This window comes from Muscardinus avellanarius (genome assembly GCF_963383645.1).
Source record: "Muscardinus avellanarius genome assembly, chromosome: 7".
NCBI classification, from domain to species: Eukaryota; Metazoa; Chordata; class Mammalia; order Rodentia; family Gliridae; genus Muscardinus; species Muscardinus avellanarius.
Genome location: NC_137793.1, coordinates 91,881,620 through 91,901,225, shown reverse-complemented (window position 1 = coordinate 91,901,225; position 19,606 = coordinate 91,881,620). Strand labels below are relative to the sequence as shown.

General features: G+C 37.9%; 1 protein-coding gene across 1 annotated transcript in view; it reads left to right on the top strand.

The window, feature by feature from the left end:
• Positions 1–2,321: 2,321 nt before the first annotated feature.
• Positions 2,322–19,606, top strand: part of NEK7 (NIMA related kinase 7) — a gene marked incomplete at its 3' end in the record, with an annotated part of 81,029 nt that continues 63,744 nt past the window's right edge. Inside the window, exon 1 of the mRNA XM_080698604.1 lies at positions 2,322–2,390. Coding sequence (XP_080554730.1) covers positions 2,334–2,390 — 57 coding nt within the window. The 5' untranslated portion in view covers positions 2,322–2,333. The remainder of the gene's footprint in view (positions 2,391–19,606) is intronic.

The window sequence follows — 19,606 nt, the reverse complement described above, 5'->3', positions numbered from 1 at the left end:
AAGAACCCCAATACTACCAAAAGAAAAAAAAAAGAACAAAAATGCATCAACATAATACAGCATAACCAAGATAGATACATACTAGTCATCTCAGTAGACCCAGAAGAAGCATTTGATACAAATATAACATCTATTCTTTATCAAAAAGTTTTCAGCAAAGAATGGTAGAGAATCATTAACCTGACATATCAGGGCCTCTATTAAAAGTACACAGCCAAGGTTATACTTAATGGTGAAAGACTGAATACTTTTCCCCCCTAAGAAGAGAAACAAGTGGATGGCAACTCTCCACTTCTCTCCATTGTGCTGGAGCGTCTCACTATTGCAATAAGGCAAGAATCTAAGAAAGGTTACTTTAGTTTTAGCAACTTTTCATGATAAAGAATCAATATATAGAAATTGCTTATATTCCTCTATGTTAATAATGATTAGCAAGTTGAATAGAAATATCCCACTACTTATAACAGTATCAAAAAATATAAAACAATTAGGGGAAAACCTGGAAAAAGATGTGGAAGATTAGTATATTGAAGCTGAAAATCACTTTTGATTGAAATTAAACTTTAATGAGATATTCAGTGTTCATGTTTTTTTTTATATTAAGATGTCATTTCTTCCTAAATTGATCTGTGGAGTCAGTATATATCAATCAAAATCCCAGCTTTTTAAAAATGAAAACAGGGAGATCTGAAGTTAATATTAAAATCAGATATGTAAAAGCAGATATTAAGACTTTTTGATAAGGCTTTGGTAATATTGTAATCATATAACGTAGTCGACGTATTATATCGTGGTATGTATGGTATGGCTACCCATAAAATGTAGTGTACTTGTTAGTATAGATAGAGCAGTGAAACAGAAGAAAATGTAGGTTGAGATAGATATATACAATCTTTTGTGGTATCTGGGGAATTGTTTCCACGGCCACTTGTGGAGACAAAAATCCACGGATATATGTGCCTTCTACAAAATAGAACTTATATACTTCAGATCCCTTATATATTTGCACATAAACTATGGAACACCCACGTATATATTTTAAGTTATAATTACTCATATTTAATCCAGCATAAACACTATGTAAGTAATATTACTGATTAAGGAAAAACCATCTGTTAAACAAGGGGAAATCCATCTGTATAAGCTCATCGCAGGCAGTTGTCTGCGTATATGAAAAGCTAATTGTGTGTGTGTGTGTGCATGCACATGTGCATATACTTACATACACAAGGTCACTTGATATGACACAAATGAATTCTAATTCAAGGTGGTCTGTAGATCTAAATATTAAATATTGAACAGTAAAGCTTTTATCAGAAAAAAGTAGAAAGGAACTTAGCGTGTAGGGAAATAATTCATAAATAGTATAAAAATCATAAAGAATATTGATAATAAGGAAATTTAAATCTTTAAACCTAAAAATTATAGTAACTCTATACACACACATATACACACACACATTAAATAGAAAAATATGTACACTAAGACACATTTTTTTGGTGGTACTAAGGATTGAACCAAGAGGCCTATGTCTCCAATCTGTACCCCCAGTCCTTTTTACTTTTTCTTTTGAAACAGAGTCTCATTAAGTTGCAGAGGGCCGCACTAAGCTGCTGGTGCTAGCCACAAACCTTTGCTCCTTCTGTCTCAGCCTTCTAAGTATTGGGATTACAAGTGTGTACTACCATGCCCAGTCTAAGAACTATTATTTTTAGAATATAAAGAATATTAGAATATAAGTTGGCAAATAGTGAGCATGGTTATAGGGAGCTTAGCGGGATATTATTTTGTCACTGTGCTAGGTAAAGGAAAGTATTGATCCATAAGGCAGAATGAAGAAAATAGAAATAAGTTCATCTCAGTTTCTTAGCAGACTACTGCTTTGGAGAAGTGGACATGCTTGAGACAGAGAATACTTTTGTGAGCTAAACAGCACTTGGATTTAGTAAATGTCACAGATTGCACGGTATATTGAATTGTTATTATTTATTTATTTATTTATTTTTGGTACAGGGTGTTGAACCTAGGGGCATTCTATTTTCGAGCTACAACTCCAGCCCTATTTTTTATTTTTAATTTAAAACAGGGTCTCACTGCTTGGTGAGTCTGTCCTCACACCTCTGATCCTCCTATCTCAGCCTCCCAAGTACTGGGATTATAGGCATGCGCCAACAAGCGAGACTCATATTTAATAAACTTTGAAGCATCACATGACCATGACTCTCTTATTTGAATGTATGTGTTGGGCATATGATGAATGCTATGAGTTGGTATTTATTTAAATTTCAATTTTACTGCTTTGCAGAGTTCTTTCGTTCCTGTTGCTTCAGACAATGGATGAGCAATCACAAGGAATGCAAGGGCCCCCTGTTCCTCAGTTCCAACCACAGGTAATTCATTCTAATTAAGTGGACATAAGGACAAGTAACTATGTTAAATATGTATGAGTAAGCGAGTGGTATATTTACAGTTTTTTTAAAAAATAAAGTAGCCAGAAATGTGAATTTTTGATTTCTAAGTTTGAGCCAGAATTTTTAAAGATGTTCAGTAATGCTTAGTTCTTATGTACAAACATTGTTATACTCAAAGTCCGGGACCCCAGGGTGACAGAGACCACCACCACACACAATAATGCAAAAACAGGAAGGGGATTATTGGGAAACTAGCTCGAGCTAGGGTCCGAGTCTCATCCAGCGCAGTGGAGTCTTGACAAGGACCCTGAGCCTGTGTCCAGAAGTCGGTTTTATACAGTTTGGTTACAGGGGTTGTGGTTTTCGAAGGAATTTTCTTATCCTAAAGGAATTTACCACAGTGGTTATCTTGAGTAAGAGAGGGGTGCTTAGTGACTCTTGACTGGTTTATGGCACCTGGGGTAGTTAGGATTTTTCCACCCCAGCCCCAGGTCTTGGAACTGACCAGTTCTGCAACTGTGGAGCCTGTCATGGCTCTGCTAGGGATCCACAGCGGTTCATACTGGAAACTGAGTTCAGCTGCACAGCAAAATGGAGCTGGCCCACAAAATGGCATTAGCCAGGCTAGCTAGCATTTTACCCTAAAAGCAAGCAATGTACAGACTGAGGTTATTTCTGGGGCAGCTTTAACTTTTGACTTTATTTGAGTAGTTTGCAGGCTTTAGGGGTTATTAGTAGGTACAGGGAGGGGAAGGGAGAAGAGGTGAGGGTTCGCCCAGGTTTGGGGAACACCTGTATGTTTTGTACCTGCCTGTGCTTTGGCGGGTTGAGCTTGCCTTGCCCACAAATTCCTTCTATTACTGTTACTTTATCTCTGACTTATAGTAGTGTTATTTCTCCTGTAATGTAGTTCCTTGTTTCTTTTACTCTAAGGTAAAGGAAAAAGAAAATTCCAGTAACATATGTATACATACTATTAAAATTCAGCATTTAGCATCCTGCATTATCTGTTAATGCTTGCCGTAAAGCTCAACATATAATGACATGCTTAAAATAATATTCCTACGAAGGGGCAGCACATCATTTTTATTGTTTTCCAGAAAGAGTATTTCTCAGCATGTTGTTTAAGACAGTTTTGTGATAAGTCTTAAATATACTCTGCAGTGTTGACCATGCTTTGCTTGGATGGTATTTCTGAAAGTGTTTGAGGAATTGATATTCTTTGAAGTGAGCTATATGGCCATGTAGGTTTGGGAGACTTGGGTGGTCGGTTATTTATGGCAGCACCTCCTCAGAACTTTTCCTATAGCAACGTCTACTGGGAATTTGAAGAGAACAATATAGAGTGTAGTGGTTTCCCAATATATGTATTTATGGAATCATTTTCTTTTGGTGCATCTAATGACTTCTCCTAGAGGAACATTAAATTTAAAAAAAAAAAAAAAACTACCTACCAAAAATTACTTTTCTCCTTCTGCGATGTTGCTCCTTTTGTACTTTCCCTCTTCCTGCCCATCCTTCAAGGACCATCTGAAAGGCCCTCTCTGCCTTGAGCTTTGTCTGATAGGGTAGATGTGAGATGGATATTTTTTGCACTCTCTTCTGGTTCTTTTGACACCTTTGTCTCAGTTTTTATGTGGGTACTTTTCTTCTATTAGGTTAAAATCTCTGTGAAGAAAAGGATTGTGTCCATCATGGGTGCCTTGTGGTACTTCAATTTCTCACATACAGTAGGGGCTCAATGAGAATATATGATTAAAACTAGCCAGGAACTCTTGTAAATTAACATTTAAAAAATTTTATCTTTACTTAACTGCACTTTTACATTTTTTTTTCTTTGTTTTACTTACCTGAATTCTTTACTATTTACGTTGAAAATAGAGACCTTTTTAAGTAAGCCAGCCAGGCATGGTGGCTCATGCATGTAATCCCAGTACTTGGTAGGATGAGACAGGAGGATTGCAGGTTCAGGAGCAGCCCCAGCAACCGATCAGAACTCTGTTTCAAAACAAAATAAAACAAAATTAAAAAGAAGGCTTGGGCTATAGGTTGGAGGTAGAATAACCTGGGATTCAATCCTCACTGCCATACACAAATAAGCAAATAAATAGTAATACAGTTAAAATAAATTTTAATTTCAAGATTTAAAAAAATTTACTAATATTTTGTCTAATGATCATGAATTTCATTATCAGTTTGTGATAATTTCTATTTTGTAGATATAGACACATCCTAGTATATTTTGTACACATCCACACATTATTGTTTCACATTATATTGTTTCTAGTGAAGACAATAAGTGATCACCTCTAAAAAAGTAGTTGGTTCACATTAGGATTTTGAAATTCACAGTTCTGAACAGCTCTGTGTCTTAGAGGAAAAAGCCAGCACTTGGGTTTTTGCCACCTACTGACTCCCCAACCAGGAAAGGTCGAGGTGGCAGTAGGAGGCAAAATGAAAGTAATTGTTTCCTTAGGAGACACCAGGCTGCCACCCAGTAGAAATTTCAGAATTAAAGAAATGGTTTTGCATTTCCTTTCACATGGCTCCTTTGGTTGCTGCCTCCTGCTGCTGCTCCCATGTGGGTGGACCTCCTTCCCTGCTGGAAACAGGCCGGTGCTGCCGGCTCCAGGGCCTTGTGCTTGAGAGGGGGAAGGGCATGGCTGCCATTTCCCTTCCTCCTGCAGACCGATGGTGTGAGACAGTGAAAGAAAGATTACCTGACAAGCGCGTAGAGGCGTTATTGCTTATTAAGTCTTTGAAAAATGTTGCTGCTCTCAGTCGCGTTATTTTAAAAGACTGGGTGAGGGCAGCCTCTGCTCTGGGTTGACAACCTTCTTTTGTTTTGTTCCACACCATTGGCCTGAATAATGGGGGTGATGTGGCAACATCTGGTTAGCCGGTGACTTCCTTCACTTTTGTAATGCTAATATAGCCTGGACATAAACAGAAAACTAAGGAAGTCAGCCTTCTAAGTGTCAGAAACCCATTCCTTGTTATAATGAGTGATGTATATTCTTGGCATATCCTTCCTTTTTCTTGTTTTGAGATGAACACTCTAACCCCATAATGCATAATATGTGGTCTCATTTTTAGTACAGTATGAATTCCTTTTTTTCAAGTTTTAGAATCTGAAATTTATGTGTCTTTATTAATGCATTTTGCATGACTGTCATTCTCTTGAACTTTAGAGATTTTTTTCCTATCATCTCTCTCCCCTTCCTTCTCTCCTTCCTCTCTTGATTCTGTCTACTAAAACTAGATCTATAGGGTACTGAAAGGATATTTCACAAATTTATAGCCTCTAAATTGTCCCTGCATTTAGACTTTTATTTTTGGAATAATAGATTTAGATTTTTACTTACTTACATTTATTTATTTATTTATTTATTTATTTATTTATTTATTTATTTATTTATTTATTTAAACTGAGATTGAACCCAGAGGCATTTTTACCTCGTAGCTAAACCCCCAGCCCTTAGACTTTTATTTTTGGAATAATAGATTTAGATTTTTACATTTATTTATTTATTTATTTATTTATTTATTGGAACTGAGATTGAACCCAGGGGCATTTTTACCTCGTAGCTAAACCCCCAACCCTATTTTATTTCTTATTTGGAAACAGGGTCTCACTAAGTTGAGAGCCTTGCAGAGTTGTTGAGGCTGGCTTCAAACCTGCAATCCTTCTGTCTCAGCCTTCCATGCACTGGGATTACAAGAGTGTGCCACCATGCCCAGATAGTTTTTATTTTTTTTTAAATTCAGACTATATAAAAGGTGGTGACAGAAAAACAGTAAAATATTTACTTTTTACTATAAGATTTTTTTTTTTTTTTTTTTTTTTTTTGGTGGTACTGGGGTTTCTGGAAGCCCTTCTACATCCGGGCTGCACTCCCAGACCTATTTTATTTTTGGAAACAGGGTCTCTTAAGCCAGCGCAGCTGGCTTCAAACCTGAGTGATCCTCCTGTCTCTGCCTCCCAAGCATGGGGATTGCAAGGGTTAGCCACCATGCCTGGCTATAAGATTTGTTTAAACAATGGACTAGTTTACATTTTGTGAGTACTTTGATTTATGACTACTGAATGAAGAGGGCTATGCTACTTTCAGTTTTTATCATAAAGTTAAATATAAAATATAATTAAAGTGCAATTCCAAGAATATCTGGGAAGATTAATTTTAATTACAATAATAATTTAAGGCTTAGATCATAACATTTTTGTTTTGGTAAATTCGAAGCTAGTGTAATACTTTGGCTATCTGTGAAAGGGAAGACAACTCAGATCCCCACGTAGAAAAATAGTCATTTACATTTACAGCTTGGGAAGTATGATAATCTTATGTTAAGACTCTTCAACTCTATAAAAGTGGAAGCCAGGCATGGTGATGCATGCTTGTAATCCCAGCATTCGGGAGGCTGAGCCTGGTGGATCGCTGTTTGTGGACAGCCTCAGCTACTCAGTGAGGCCCTTCGCAACTTAGTGAGACCCTGTTTCAAAATAAAGAATAAAAAATAAAACAGGGGGGTGTGGCTTGGAGGTCGAATGCCCCTGGGTTCCATCCCCAGACCTGCAAAAAAAAAAAACAAAAAAACCCCAAAGTCTTCAACTCTTTAAAAGTAAGGGAGACTGACCATCTTTTTAAGATGGTCGGTTATGCCTTTTGAATGTTTAAGATAGTTACCAGGATTTACTGTGGGCCAGAAAGAAGGTAGCCCCCTGTGGATTCTATTTAATGGGTAAGATTTGGGGACATGCTCTCTATATTGGCTTCTTCTCTTAAGCTTATCTTCTAGATTTATTCTTTGGCCAGTAAGGGTCATTTAGCTTGCTTATAAGACATTATTGTTCACACTTTATAAATGAGGAAACTTCAACCCAGCATAGTGCACTAACCTGCCTTGGTCACGGAGCTGGGGTGCAGCTGGGTCACAGGGTGGCGGAGCTGGGATGTGGACTGGGTCTGTCTACCCAACTCCAAGCCAGGTGTTTTTTCACTTTCATAGACAAAGCTCCTCAAATATTCCCTGGCCAGTCTTAGTGCCTTAGTACTCTGACTCTTGATAACAACTTTCATACATACTTCAAATTTGTCTTAAAAATAAAATTTTTTTATGTTCCGCCCAAGTATGCACTTTTGTTTGTAATTATTGCCACCATCTATCTAGTTGCTCAAGCTAGAAGGCAATTTTCCCGTCGTAATTTTATACCCCAAGTAAGTATTGAATCTACTGTTTGTCTAGATCCTGACTGACTACTCTAGTTTAGCTTACTGTTTCTGTGTGGTTAGATTACAGTAACTGGTCTCCTTAACTCTCAGTTTACCACTTCCAATTCATTTTCTACATTAAAGTGAGTCATCTTTTTGAAGCATATATCTTATTATTTCATCAGCTTATTTATTCTGGCTTCATATTGCTTTTAAAGTAAATTATTTATTTTTTAAAATGCAATTTAGAAAAGACGCAATGCTTCCTTTCATCTCCACATCTAAGGTGGTAAGGTGATAGTCTCAGGTGGTATTCAAGGAAGTTTAGCCACTAATGGCTCATTATAATTTTATTACTTATAAAATGGTTTTATGATAGAGACCCTAGAGAAAATATTATAGTAGAGAAAATATCTAGTTTGGAGGACAAAATGATTACTTGGAGAAAATAGCAATTATGGGTGCTTCTTTATACTAGGATACTTTTAATAAATAAGAATGTACTATCCTGTGTTGTTCTTTTCCATATTTTATATCAATGATTAATAGGTAATGGGTAATCAAATATGCTTGTTAGATAATCTTGTACATCAAAGTTAAAATAATCTATTCCTCTTCAGATAAATATATTGTTCAAAGTCTGTTATGTGACATGAATTTCAGGGTGTTTTTAGTATTATTTTAGGAAAAGACTGTAGCAGCATAGAGTAATAAGAAGGATGTCAAATGAGAATTGATGCTAATATTTAAAGTATGTTTGAGTTGTCTTTGAATTTAGATTGAATATACATTTATATACTTAGGAGGGGCAGTCCTCAGAGTTTAAAGGAAATGTCTTGAGAAATTGAGGTGATTTTGAACAGAATGAGAACATAGTGGAGGTCTTGTGCGTGCTCTTGATATTTCTCTTGGGACTGTCCGTTCAGAGTGATGGGACCAAAGATGAAGCTGACGCTAACCCAAGCTGCTTTCCCGCTTTATTTGGAACCAGGCTTAAAGCTTGAAATACAGTTTTAATAATCACAATGATGAAAATGTTCTATTTTTGAGAGTGAATTTGATATTTGGGAACAATCCAAAATCCTTTTGAGCTACATATTTCCTTGGTCAATAAAGTAAATTGTCTTGACATTCTTTTTCCTGATCAAAATGGGAAATGTTCTTAAATGAGGTCAATAATTTTCATGTGGATCACAGACTAGCTCTGATTATGGTTTTAAACCAAGTTCAGACAGAACTTCAGCGGGGCAGCCTTTCTGGAGGAAGACCATAACCTCCCACCCCCACGCTAGCTGGTTTGAAGAGCCGCATGTTTGCACTTGATCAAGTCAGTGGTATCTCTTGCACCTTTATCTTTCTTTATATGATTATTCCTTGAGCATCATGACCTTGTCATATGATTAAAGCAAATAATTTCTAATTAATTAATTATATTTATTTTTGGTGGTACTGGATATTGAACCCAAGGGCATCCTACCTTCAAGCTAAACCCGCTAGGCCCTTTTTATGTTTTTATTTTGAAATAAGGTCTTGTTAGATTGATGAGATTCTTTCTGTTTTGCTGAGACTGTCTTCAAGCCTGTGATCTTCCTGTTTCAGCCTTCCAAGTACTGGAATTATAGGTGTGCACAACCATGCTCAGCTAGAAATTTATATATGTATATATATATATATATGTATATACATATATATATATATTTAAGGAATGAGGAGGTGGAGGAGCAAGAAGAAGAGGGAGGAGGAGGAAAAAAGCAGCTATAAGAAAGAACAGCTAGAGTAAAAGCAAAATGTTTGTTTGTTTATTTATTTATTTATTTATTTATGCGCGTCTGGGGACAGAACCCAGAGGCATTTGACCTCCAAGCTACACCCCCTGCCCAATTTTTTTATTCTTTATTTTGAAACAGGGTCTCACTGAGTTGTGGAGGGCCTCACTAAGTAACACCTGAGGCTGTCCTCGAACTTCGATCCTCCTGTCTCAGCTTCCCACATTCTGGGATTACAAGCATGCGCCACTATGACTGGCTGATAAATATTTTTACCAGTCACATTTCTATAGAATAAATTGTGTGCTCCCCCTTTTCTTCATTAAATCTTATTCAGAGTAGGAGTACAAGTGAAGAGAGGAGGATTCTCTGCTAGGGTTGTGTTGGGTGTACATTAAGGGGTGAGACAAATACTTGGAACTAGTTAACCATTCAGCCCTGTTTAGGGGAGATGGAACATGCAGGAGGTTGTCCTGAGTGAGCAAAGAGAGGTGTTATGCAGAGCATCACCCAGGGAAGAATACACAGAGGAGCTGGAAGAAGCAGAGGATGCTCTTCAGGGTGGGGTTTAGAGCAAGATCCCAGAGATTAGATCGCCTGGAACCAAGTTTGGTTCCCCTCTTTTTAGTTATGTGTTAGAGGCCAAGATAGTGCAACTTCTAAAACACTGTTTTCTTATCCATAGATAATAAGAATAACAATTTATCTCATAGAGCTGATATAGAGCTTTCTTTCAGTACATTGCCTGGTGCATAGTTACAACATTTGTTAGTTTTTACCAATGATGATAACAGCCTTGACAACATGCCGCCAGTGATTGTCTTGGTCCACAGATTTCCCTACATACTTTTTCCATGTCACGTTATTTCCTTTCTTATATTTTTATTACTCACCTTCTGCCTGAAGTACTCCTTTTTCCTTGTTTATCTAAGCAAATGGTGTCACTAGCCATCCAGGTGTTCAAGCCAAAAATCTGAGTCATCCTTGACTTTGCTCTGTCCCTCAGTCCTCACATCTAGTGCATCGGCAAGCCTCTGGACTCTGCTTCAAGACTGAATCTTGACAGCATCTGTGCTTGGCTGGAACTCCTCAGGCCAAGCCCATCTCCCTCTCTCTGGTCTCTGGGCATCTGCTCTCACTCCACTCATCCTGCTTCCCAGCTCCTTCCTTATCTTTATAAAATGTCCTGTACTACAGCACAGGGCTTCCTCCTTCAAAGCCAGACACCTTCCTCTTCTGGTTGCTTCAGTAAGCTTTATGCTTCTCTTGGAAGACTGCAGGCTCATTCCTTAACACACACACACACACACACACACACACACACACACACACACACAACATTTTGCTTTTGCTCTAGCTGTACTTTGTTATGGCTACTTTTTTCTCCTCCTCTCTCTCCTCCTCCTCCTCTTCCTTTTTCCTCCTCCTCTTCTTCCTCCTCCTCCTCCCTCTTCCTTTTTCCTCCTCCTCCTCCTCCCTATTCCTTTTCCCTCCTCCTCCTCCCTCCTCCTCCTCCCTCCTCCTCCTCCCTCTTCCTCCCTTCTCCTTCCTCCTCTTCCTGCTCCCTCCTCCTCTCTCCTCCTCCTCTTCTTCCTCCTCTTCCTCCTCCTCCTCCTCTTCTTCCTCTTCTTCCTCCTCCCTCTTCCTCCCTTCTCCTTCCTCCTCTTCCTGCTCCCTCCTCCTCTCTCCTCCTCCAATTCTCCCTCCTCCTCCTCCTCCTCCTTTGTTTTCTTCTTCTTCTTTTTTTTTTTTTTGTACTAGGAATTGGATTCTGGGGCACTCTAGCTCCAAGCTGTACTCCCAGACCTATTTTATTCTTTGCTTTGGAACAAAGTCTCACTAAGTTGCTGAGGCTGGCCACAAAACTACATTCCTCCTGTTTGGGCCTTTCAAGTACTGGAATTATAGGTGTGTGCCACCATGCCTAGCTTTCCTTATCTTTTAAAATCAGTGTAACAGATACAACATTAGCATGATCATCCCTAAATCACCCAAGCTAAACTAACCATCCACTCATCTCTAGAATATCAGCCTATTCCATTTCTCTGCATAGTGCCTAAATTAAATATGCAGAGTATATTAATATGATTATGCATGTGTTTATTGTCTTTGTGCTATATATCTGTTTAACTCTTCAATCCTCTACATTAATATTTGTGGGATAAATACATTAAAAAAAAAAATCTCTTTCTGATCTGCCTTTCAGTAAGAGGCTTTTTTCTCCCCTATTGAATTTTACCAGGTATGGCTGGTGGTGCTGAGGGCGGAGGGAAGGAGAACATTAATTATCATTATCATGGTAACCTAGGAGAGAGAATCAGTGTTTTGGGTGATATCACTTGATTATAGTAATTATTATGTTAGTTAATATTACTAGCAAATAAATTCTGTACAATGCCAGGGTCTTACCGATGTCTCATGATGTGTTTGGTTATATCTGGTCACTCATTTTCCTTATACCACGGTTCTCTTTTGATCTGATACAATGACCACTGGCATACTGTCTAAATTGGTTCAGTCTCTGACACAGGAATCTTTAGGGATAGGTTACTTTTCTATAGTGATATTTTAGGGAAATACTTTTTCAAGGAAAAAGTAGGAAAAGGCACAAATAATTAGGCATTGCTGGTATATGTGGTGGTGTTTTTTTTTTTTCCAATTTTCTGTAAGGTCTGGAAAATAATAAATGGTAGGGTTGTATTTGATATTGTCAGAAAAGATATTCTGGTTTGAATATTTTGGAGATGAGTAGTTTCTTTTTAGAGCTATAAAGATTGTAGCATAAACGTCACTGCTAAAAATACTAAAAAGCATTTTAAAGATTTGTTACTTTTAGATTTTAGAGAAAATAAACATTAAGATATCTGTCAATTTATTAATTTAAATATGCAGTGAAGTGAACACCACCAGGACGATGTATTTGCAATAACCATGAAAACCTTATTAATGGTGTTAAATACTGTAATTACTACTGGCTGGTATGTGAGATCATTGATAGCAATACCTCGAGGAATTACCAGGACATAATTTTCTCTCTGGAGACTACTGAGTCCATGCTGTGACTTTTCTAATTTCCCCAGAGAGAATTATCAACATAATGTTTTCCTAAACTATGTTACTGCGCAGTAAATGTCCTTGCCTTCACATTTTAAAATAAATTAATCTGGTCCTAGGTAATTATTAATTGTTTAAGGGGTAGGTACCTGTGAGAATACAAGCCTGTGGCACACAGAATGAATTTTATCTTATAATAAGTATTTATGTGAAGGAAAAGAGTATACAGAGACTGACATGTAGAAGTTAATCCAATTTATTATAGTTAGCAAGATGTGATATTGCATGATTAGAGGACAGTCAGAAGGAGAAGAAATTCATTCATAACATATGAAAGTTAATCACTAAGCCAAACAGGAGAAGGAGGGAGAGGGAGAAAATGGGGCAGGAATTAGGTAAGGGTTAACTGGGTGATATGTATATGTATGCCTCCACCATCTTGTATTACACTAAGATGTATGACTACAATGCACCAGTAATACATTTAAGAAAAAGAACTCAGAACATATAAGGTGTTAGTAAGGCTCCATTCATTCTGTGCTTACTTTCTTAGTTGACATATATACTTTTGAATATTTATTTTTTATTTATGAAAATTTAGAATGCTGAGTATAAAGAGACCCAAATACCTCAAGAGCATAAACTTAATAATTTATCATAAAATGTAATATAAATGCTTCAAGATTAGTTTTATTTATACCCACTAAATGAGGAGTTATAGACATTTATTAGTAATTTAAAAATTCAAGAAATATTTTAAAAAATAACAATCTTATGGCCAAGTGTGGCAGTGCCCACCTATAATTCCAGTACTTGGGAGGCTGAGATAGCTGGATTGCAGGTTCTAGACCAGTCTCAGCAAATTAGCGAGACCCTGTTTCAAATTAAAAAATAAAAAAGGGTTAGAGATGTAGCTCAGAGGAAAAATGACCTTGGAATAAATCCCCAGTACAAACAAACAAAAAAGCCCTAAAATACTATGTAGGTTTATATTTATGTTGTTATTCATATTAGTTATATATTTTTCTTTTTTTATTAGTGAATTGTAATCATACATTGTAATGGGATAAAGGATTTGTGGAGACATACATGCACACATTACCCAATTAGTCCTAACCTGATCCCCACCCCATTCCCTCCCTATCCCTCCTTCCCATGTTTGGTTTAGTGATTGACTTTGATATGGTTAAGTACATCATGTGCTTTAGAGAGTTTTCCTCTTCCCCTCTCCCATCCCCTCAGTTAGGTCACCTTATTTGCTCCTCTATAGGATCTCTTTCTTCATCTAGAGTTCCTCCTGTTACCCATTTCTCCCTAGCATTCACATATTAGGGAAAGCATTTGATTTCTTCTTTTTTATGACTGACTAATCTCACATAGCATAATATCCTCCCATTCCATCCATTTCCCTGTAAATGATGTAATTGTGTTTTTCTTTATGGCTGAGTAAAATTCCATTGTGTACATATCCCACAGTTCTGTAATCCATTTATCTGTTGATGAACATCTTACTGGGTTCCATAGTTTGGCAATGGTGAATTGTGCAGCTATGAACATAGATACACATGTATTGGTTTGGTAGTTTGATTTCCTTGCTTTTGGTTAGATACCCAGAAGTGGTATTGCTGGATCAAATGGTAAGTTTGTTCCTATTCTTTTGAGGACCCTCCATACTCTTTTCCAAAGTGGTTGCACTAATATGCAATCCCACCAACAATATTTTAGAGTTCCCACTTCTCCACATCCTTGCCAGCATTTGTTGTTGTTTGTGTTTTTTTTTCCATTCTTTTTATTTATTTATTTTTTATTGGTGCAATGTATTCATACATCATAATGGTATAAAGAAAATACTTTTGTAGACATACATGCACACATCGCCCAGTTAGCCCCTACCCGATCCCCACCCCGTTCCCTCCCCATCCCTCCTTCCCATGCTTGGCTTAGTGGTTGACATCTAGTTTTATAGCAATTTATCCAATATTAACAATGATAATCTCACAAAACAGTTTCATTTGTCTGATACCAAGCTTTTGATGACTAAAAGATAATAGTTCAATATTTCTTTTTGTTTTCTTTCTTACCAGAGGATATTTTTTTCTTTTTTAAAGGTGAAACTATTATACATTTATTTATTTTTCAGAAAAAATCTATCCTGATATGGAATATGGACTCTAGATACCCAAAACAATCTCGAAGAAGGATAAAGCTAGAAGCTGTATATTTTCTGATTTCAAACCATATAAAGCTACAATAATTGAAACAGTGTAGTACTATTCTAAAGGCAGATATATAAACCATTGGAGTTAAATAAAAGCCTAGAGCTAAATTCTTCCCTATATTGTCAAGTTATTTTTGACAAGGTTTCCACGAACATTTGGTGGTAGAAATAATAATCTTTTAACTAAATATTGTTAAAAAATAATAATTACAGGAAAAAGAATAAAATTGGACCCTTACCTAACACATATACAAATATTAACTCAAAATAGATAAAAGCCCTAAATATAAATCTTAATACTATAAACTTTTAGAAAAAAATCTGGGTCATAAAACCTCACAACATTGAAATTGGCAGTGATCTCTTGGATATGATTTCAGTGGCACAGGCAACAGAAGAGTATACAAACTCCCTAAAAAATAAAAAATATTGTATATCCAAAGACAATGTAAACAGAGTTAAAAGTTACTGATAGAATGGGATAAAATATTTCCAAATGCTATATCTGAAGGTATATTAATATTCCAACTAGAAATCCTAAAAATTAGCAACAATAAAAGCAAACAATACAATTTAGAGATAGGTAAAAGACTAACATAAATAATGAATCTCCACAGATACCCAATCTTAGTTGTCTGTTGGATGGAAAATCTTGTTTCCCTGGTTCTGGTGTGTGTTACCTATTTCTTCTTTGTAGTTAATCTCTTTGAGTATTTTCTCTAGCGCTGGTTTTGAAGACATAAATTCCTTCAGTTTCTGTTTGTCGTGGAAGCTTCTTATTTCCCCATCTAATTTGATAGAAAGTTTTGCTGGGTAGGAAATTTTTGGCTGGAAGTTGTTTTCTTTCAGAGTTTGGAATATGTTACTCCAAGCCCTTCTGGCTCTCATGACTTGGTTTGGGAAGTCTGGAGTGATTCTAATTGGTTTGCCTCTGAATGTCACTTGGCCCTTTGTTTTTGTTGCCTTTAAGATTCTCTGCTTGGCTTCCACAGTGGTCATTTTGACAATTATGTGGCGTGGGGATCCTCTTCTCTGATCCTCTCTAACGGGGGTTCTATAAGTTTCCTGGACCTGTGTATCGACCTCTTGCTCTATGTTTGGAAAATTTTCTGCTATTATTTCCTTGAAAAGATTGTTAATCCCTTTGGTTTCACCTTCTTTTCTCTCCTCTATTCCAATTATTCTTAGGTTAGCTCTCTTAAAATGGGCCCATATTTCTTCAATGTCAGATTCCTGCTGTCGGATTTTTTTTTCTAAATTGGAAACTATGCGTTCATTTTTTGAATGATCATCTTCTAGGCGCGAGATTCTATTCTCCACGTGGTCTAATCGGTTGTTTGTACTTTGAATTGAGGCCTTTACTTCATTAATTGCATCCTTTATCTCTCTTTGGCTCTCTCTGAATTCTTTTCGAAACACCTCTATTATTTCTACAGTTATTTTCCTGATTTGATCTTCTATAAATCTCTGAATTTCTGTTTTATCAGGTTCTGATGTTGTGGGTTTGTGGGCATTCATTGCTCTATTGTTATTCCTCTTTCCCATGATTTCGGAAGTTTGTGCCTTCTCTGGGTTCTTCCCTGGGTCACTACGACTTCGCTTAAGGTGCTGTGGATCTCGAGTCTGTGGTATCTCAGTCCCCACTACTCCTTTACTGGGTTGTATCGTGGAGTCTCAGACCCAGGGAGTCAATCGAGGCTGCTTTAGACCATGGGGGATGCCAGGTTGGGCGTTCTCCTATGGTGTAATATCTCTGCCACCACCACTCCCCCTTGGGTCAAGTGCCTGGGAGTACAGTACTGGGATTTCTCCTCTAGGGGCCGCAATTTGACTCACTATTGAGTGCGCAGATGGAGCTGTCATGGACTTGGTGAATTCGCTGCTGTTGCCGCCGGTAGCAATATGGCGCCGCTGCCACGCCCTCGGCCGTGAGGCTGGCGTATTTCTTTTCTGTTTTTGAACTCCACTCTGAGTCCCTGCAGGGTGCACTGAACCCAGCCCCTGGGCGTTTTAGCTGCTCCCTGCGCGGAGAAATCTGCCGAATCCCGCCCGGCTGTTCCGCAGCGGCTCACCTCGGCTCGCTGTCCGCCACTCCTCTCTGGAGCTTGGTGGGCTTTTGAGTGTGTTGGTCTTGTGCCGTCCGGTGAACTCACCGCTGCCGCCAGCAGTAAGGCGCTGCTGCCGCGTTCTCGGGTGTGAGACCGGTGTATCTCCTCTCTGGTTTCTGAACTCCGTTTTGAGTTCCCTTCCTCTCTCGAGCCTGGTGCTGCAAGGCAACATGGCGCCCGCCGCTTCACGCCGCAGCTCCGGCTGCAGCACTGCGGTCTGGTTTCTGGTGTCTCGTTTTTCCAGCCCTCTTTTTCTCTGTCTCTTAAAATTACATTTTTTGTTTCTCCGCTGATGGTGTTTTCTGGCTATGAATGGCGCTGATTTTGTGGTAATAGAGATTGGTTGTTAGCAGGGCTTGTAAGCCCCATTTTGCCCCGTCGCCATCTTCCCGGAAGTCCCTTTTTTGTGTTTTGAATGATTGCCATTCTAGTTGGAGTTAGGTGAAATCTCAGGGTAGTTTTGATTTGCATCTATCCAATTGCCAATGATATTGAGGGTTTTTTTTTTTTTTTTTTTTTTTTTTTTGCAGGTCTGGGTGTGGAACCCAGGGGCATTTGACCTCTGAGCTACACCCCCTGCCCTATTTCTTATTCTTTATTTTGAAACCAGGTCTTACTGAGTTGCAGAGGGCCTCACTAAGTAGCTGAGGCTGTCCGTGAACCACGATTCTCAGGACTCAGCCTCCCGAATGCTGGGATTACAAGCGTGAGCCACCATGCCCGGCTGATGTTGAGCATTTTTTTCATGCATTTATTGGCCATTTGAATTTCTTCTTTTGTGAAGTGTCTATTTAATTCACTTGCCCATTTCTTGATAGGGTTATTTATTTTCTTAGTGCTGAGTTTCTTGAGTTCTCTGTATATTCTAGATATTAGTCCTCTATCAGAGGAGTAGGTGGCAACATTTTTCTCCCATTCTGTTGGCTCTGGATTGAGGTTCTAGCACTTTCCTTTAAAAATAGCATGGAATGGCACAAAAACAGATACATGACTAATGGAGTAGAATAAAAGACTCAGAAACAAATCCGCACACGGCCAATTGACTTTTGATAAAGGGGCCTGTTCGACAAATGGTGTTGGCAAAACTGGTTAACTATATTCAGAAAAAGAGAAATAAATCCCACTTTCACACCTGCACAAGAGTCAATTCAAGATGGATCAAAGACTTGGATATTAGACCAAAAACCTTGAGGCTCCTTGAAGAGGGCATAGATCCAACATTGCAACATATAGGCACAGATAAAAACTTTCTCAACAAGACCCCAAAGGCACAAGAAACTCAATGATGAATCCATACGTGGGATTGCATGAAACTGAAGAACTCATATTAGTTATATTTTGAGATGTCTTCCAGAAAATGAATGATTTAACATGGGCTATGTATTCTCTATTTAGTAGCTTTAGAAGATAGTGAGCGGAATTAGCCATGCCCTTTCTGAGTTTTCATTTGCCCAACTCATTGGTTTAATGGTGACCATGGGCCCTTTAATCTTCTGATCAGTTTGTGATTTTAACTTTATTTTAAGCATGTTCCAACCAGATAACTGATGGCCACCAAACATGTTATTTCGTATTAAATGTTCCCGCTAATAATTATTAAAGAGACTTTGGACAGAATGGCTGCAGTTAGATATACTGTGTTGTTCCCTAAGTAGTCATAACCACAGGGTCAGGCTCTTTTTTATTCATGAATCAGGAAGATAATCCAATGATAAATGGGGTATTCCAGTTGGGAGACAGATCCCAGGACTGGGTGATACTTAGAACTCCCTTTCAGTGTCCTAGTGGCAAATGTGAAGTCTCACAACAACAACAGACACCAGTTGTGGCCCAGAGAAACAGGGACTAAAAAGAAAGACACTAAAGATGAATTTTAGTCTTGAGAAATAGAGTGTGTAAAGAACAATCACAAGCATCCTGTCATGAGAATGAGATGCCAGAGTTGTCATTCCTGACACTCAGGGAAGGGGAAGTCTTAGATGTTAACGAGCGCTTGCTAGGTGCTGGGCTCTCTGGTGCTCATAGTCATCGTTTCCCTTAGACACAAAACAGGCTTACTCCTATTTTAAAGAAATAAACATTTTGGGTAGCTTGCTAGCTTGAAAGCACAGGGAGAACTAGGAGTTGAGCTCAGACCTTATTGATTATTAACTCCAGAAACTGCCTTTTCTAATGTACTCTATGGAAACACAGTGGACTCTTTTGTAAAACCGTGCTTGCTTAGGTCAGGCTTTGGAGCAAGATTGATTCCAAACAGTGTTCTGTGCTGCTCCTGTTGCTCTAATAGGGACTGTGATTTATTTCCAAAGTCTCCTTTAATAGTAGAGGTTAAAGGCAACTCCTTGAAGTCACCTGTTGGGAAGCTGTAGAGGCAGAGGCAATTAAGTTCTTTCAAATATTTGTTGTCTACCTCTTCACAGCATACAAAGATACAAAGCTTAAATAACAACAGAAAAACTTGTTCTGTGCCTTTGAGAAACTCAATATATGGAAGGAGAAATATATTATATATTCATATGTATTAAATATCATATAGTATATATCTTCTATACTGTATACATGCATACATATATACACATATGCAACACATATGATGCATATGCGCAGACCTGTGTATATATGTGTACATATGCATGTGTGTAGATATGTATATATACACAAATAATTAAAAGCTAGTATAACCTAGAACCTCACCTAAGGCTACAAACTCATGACTGCTCTCAGTTGCTACTATAGACAGAGACAGAAGCTGATCACTAAAGTTTCCTGACTGAGCTGAAGATCATCCCTTAGAGATGCAAACAGTGGAGCTAAATCTCAAAGATGAGTTGTAGTCATC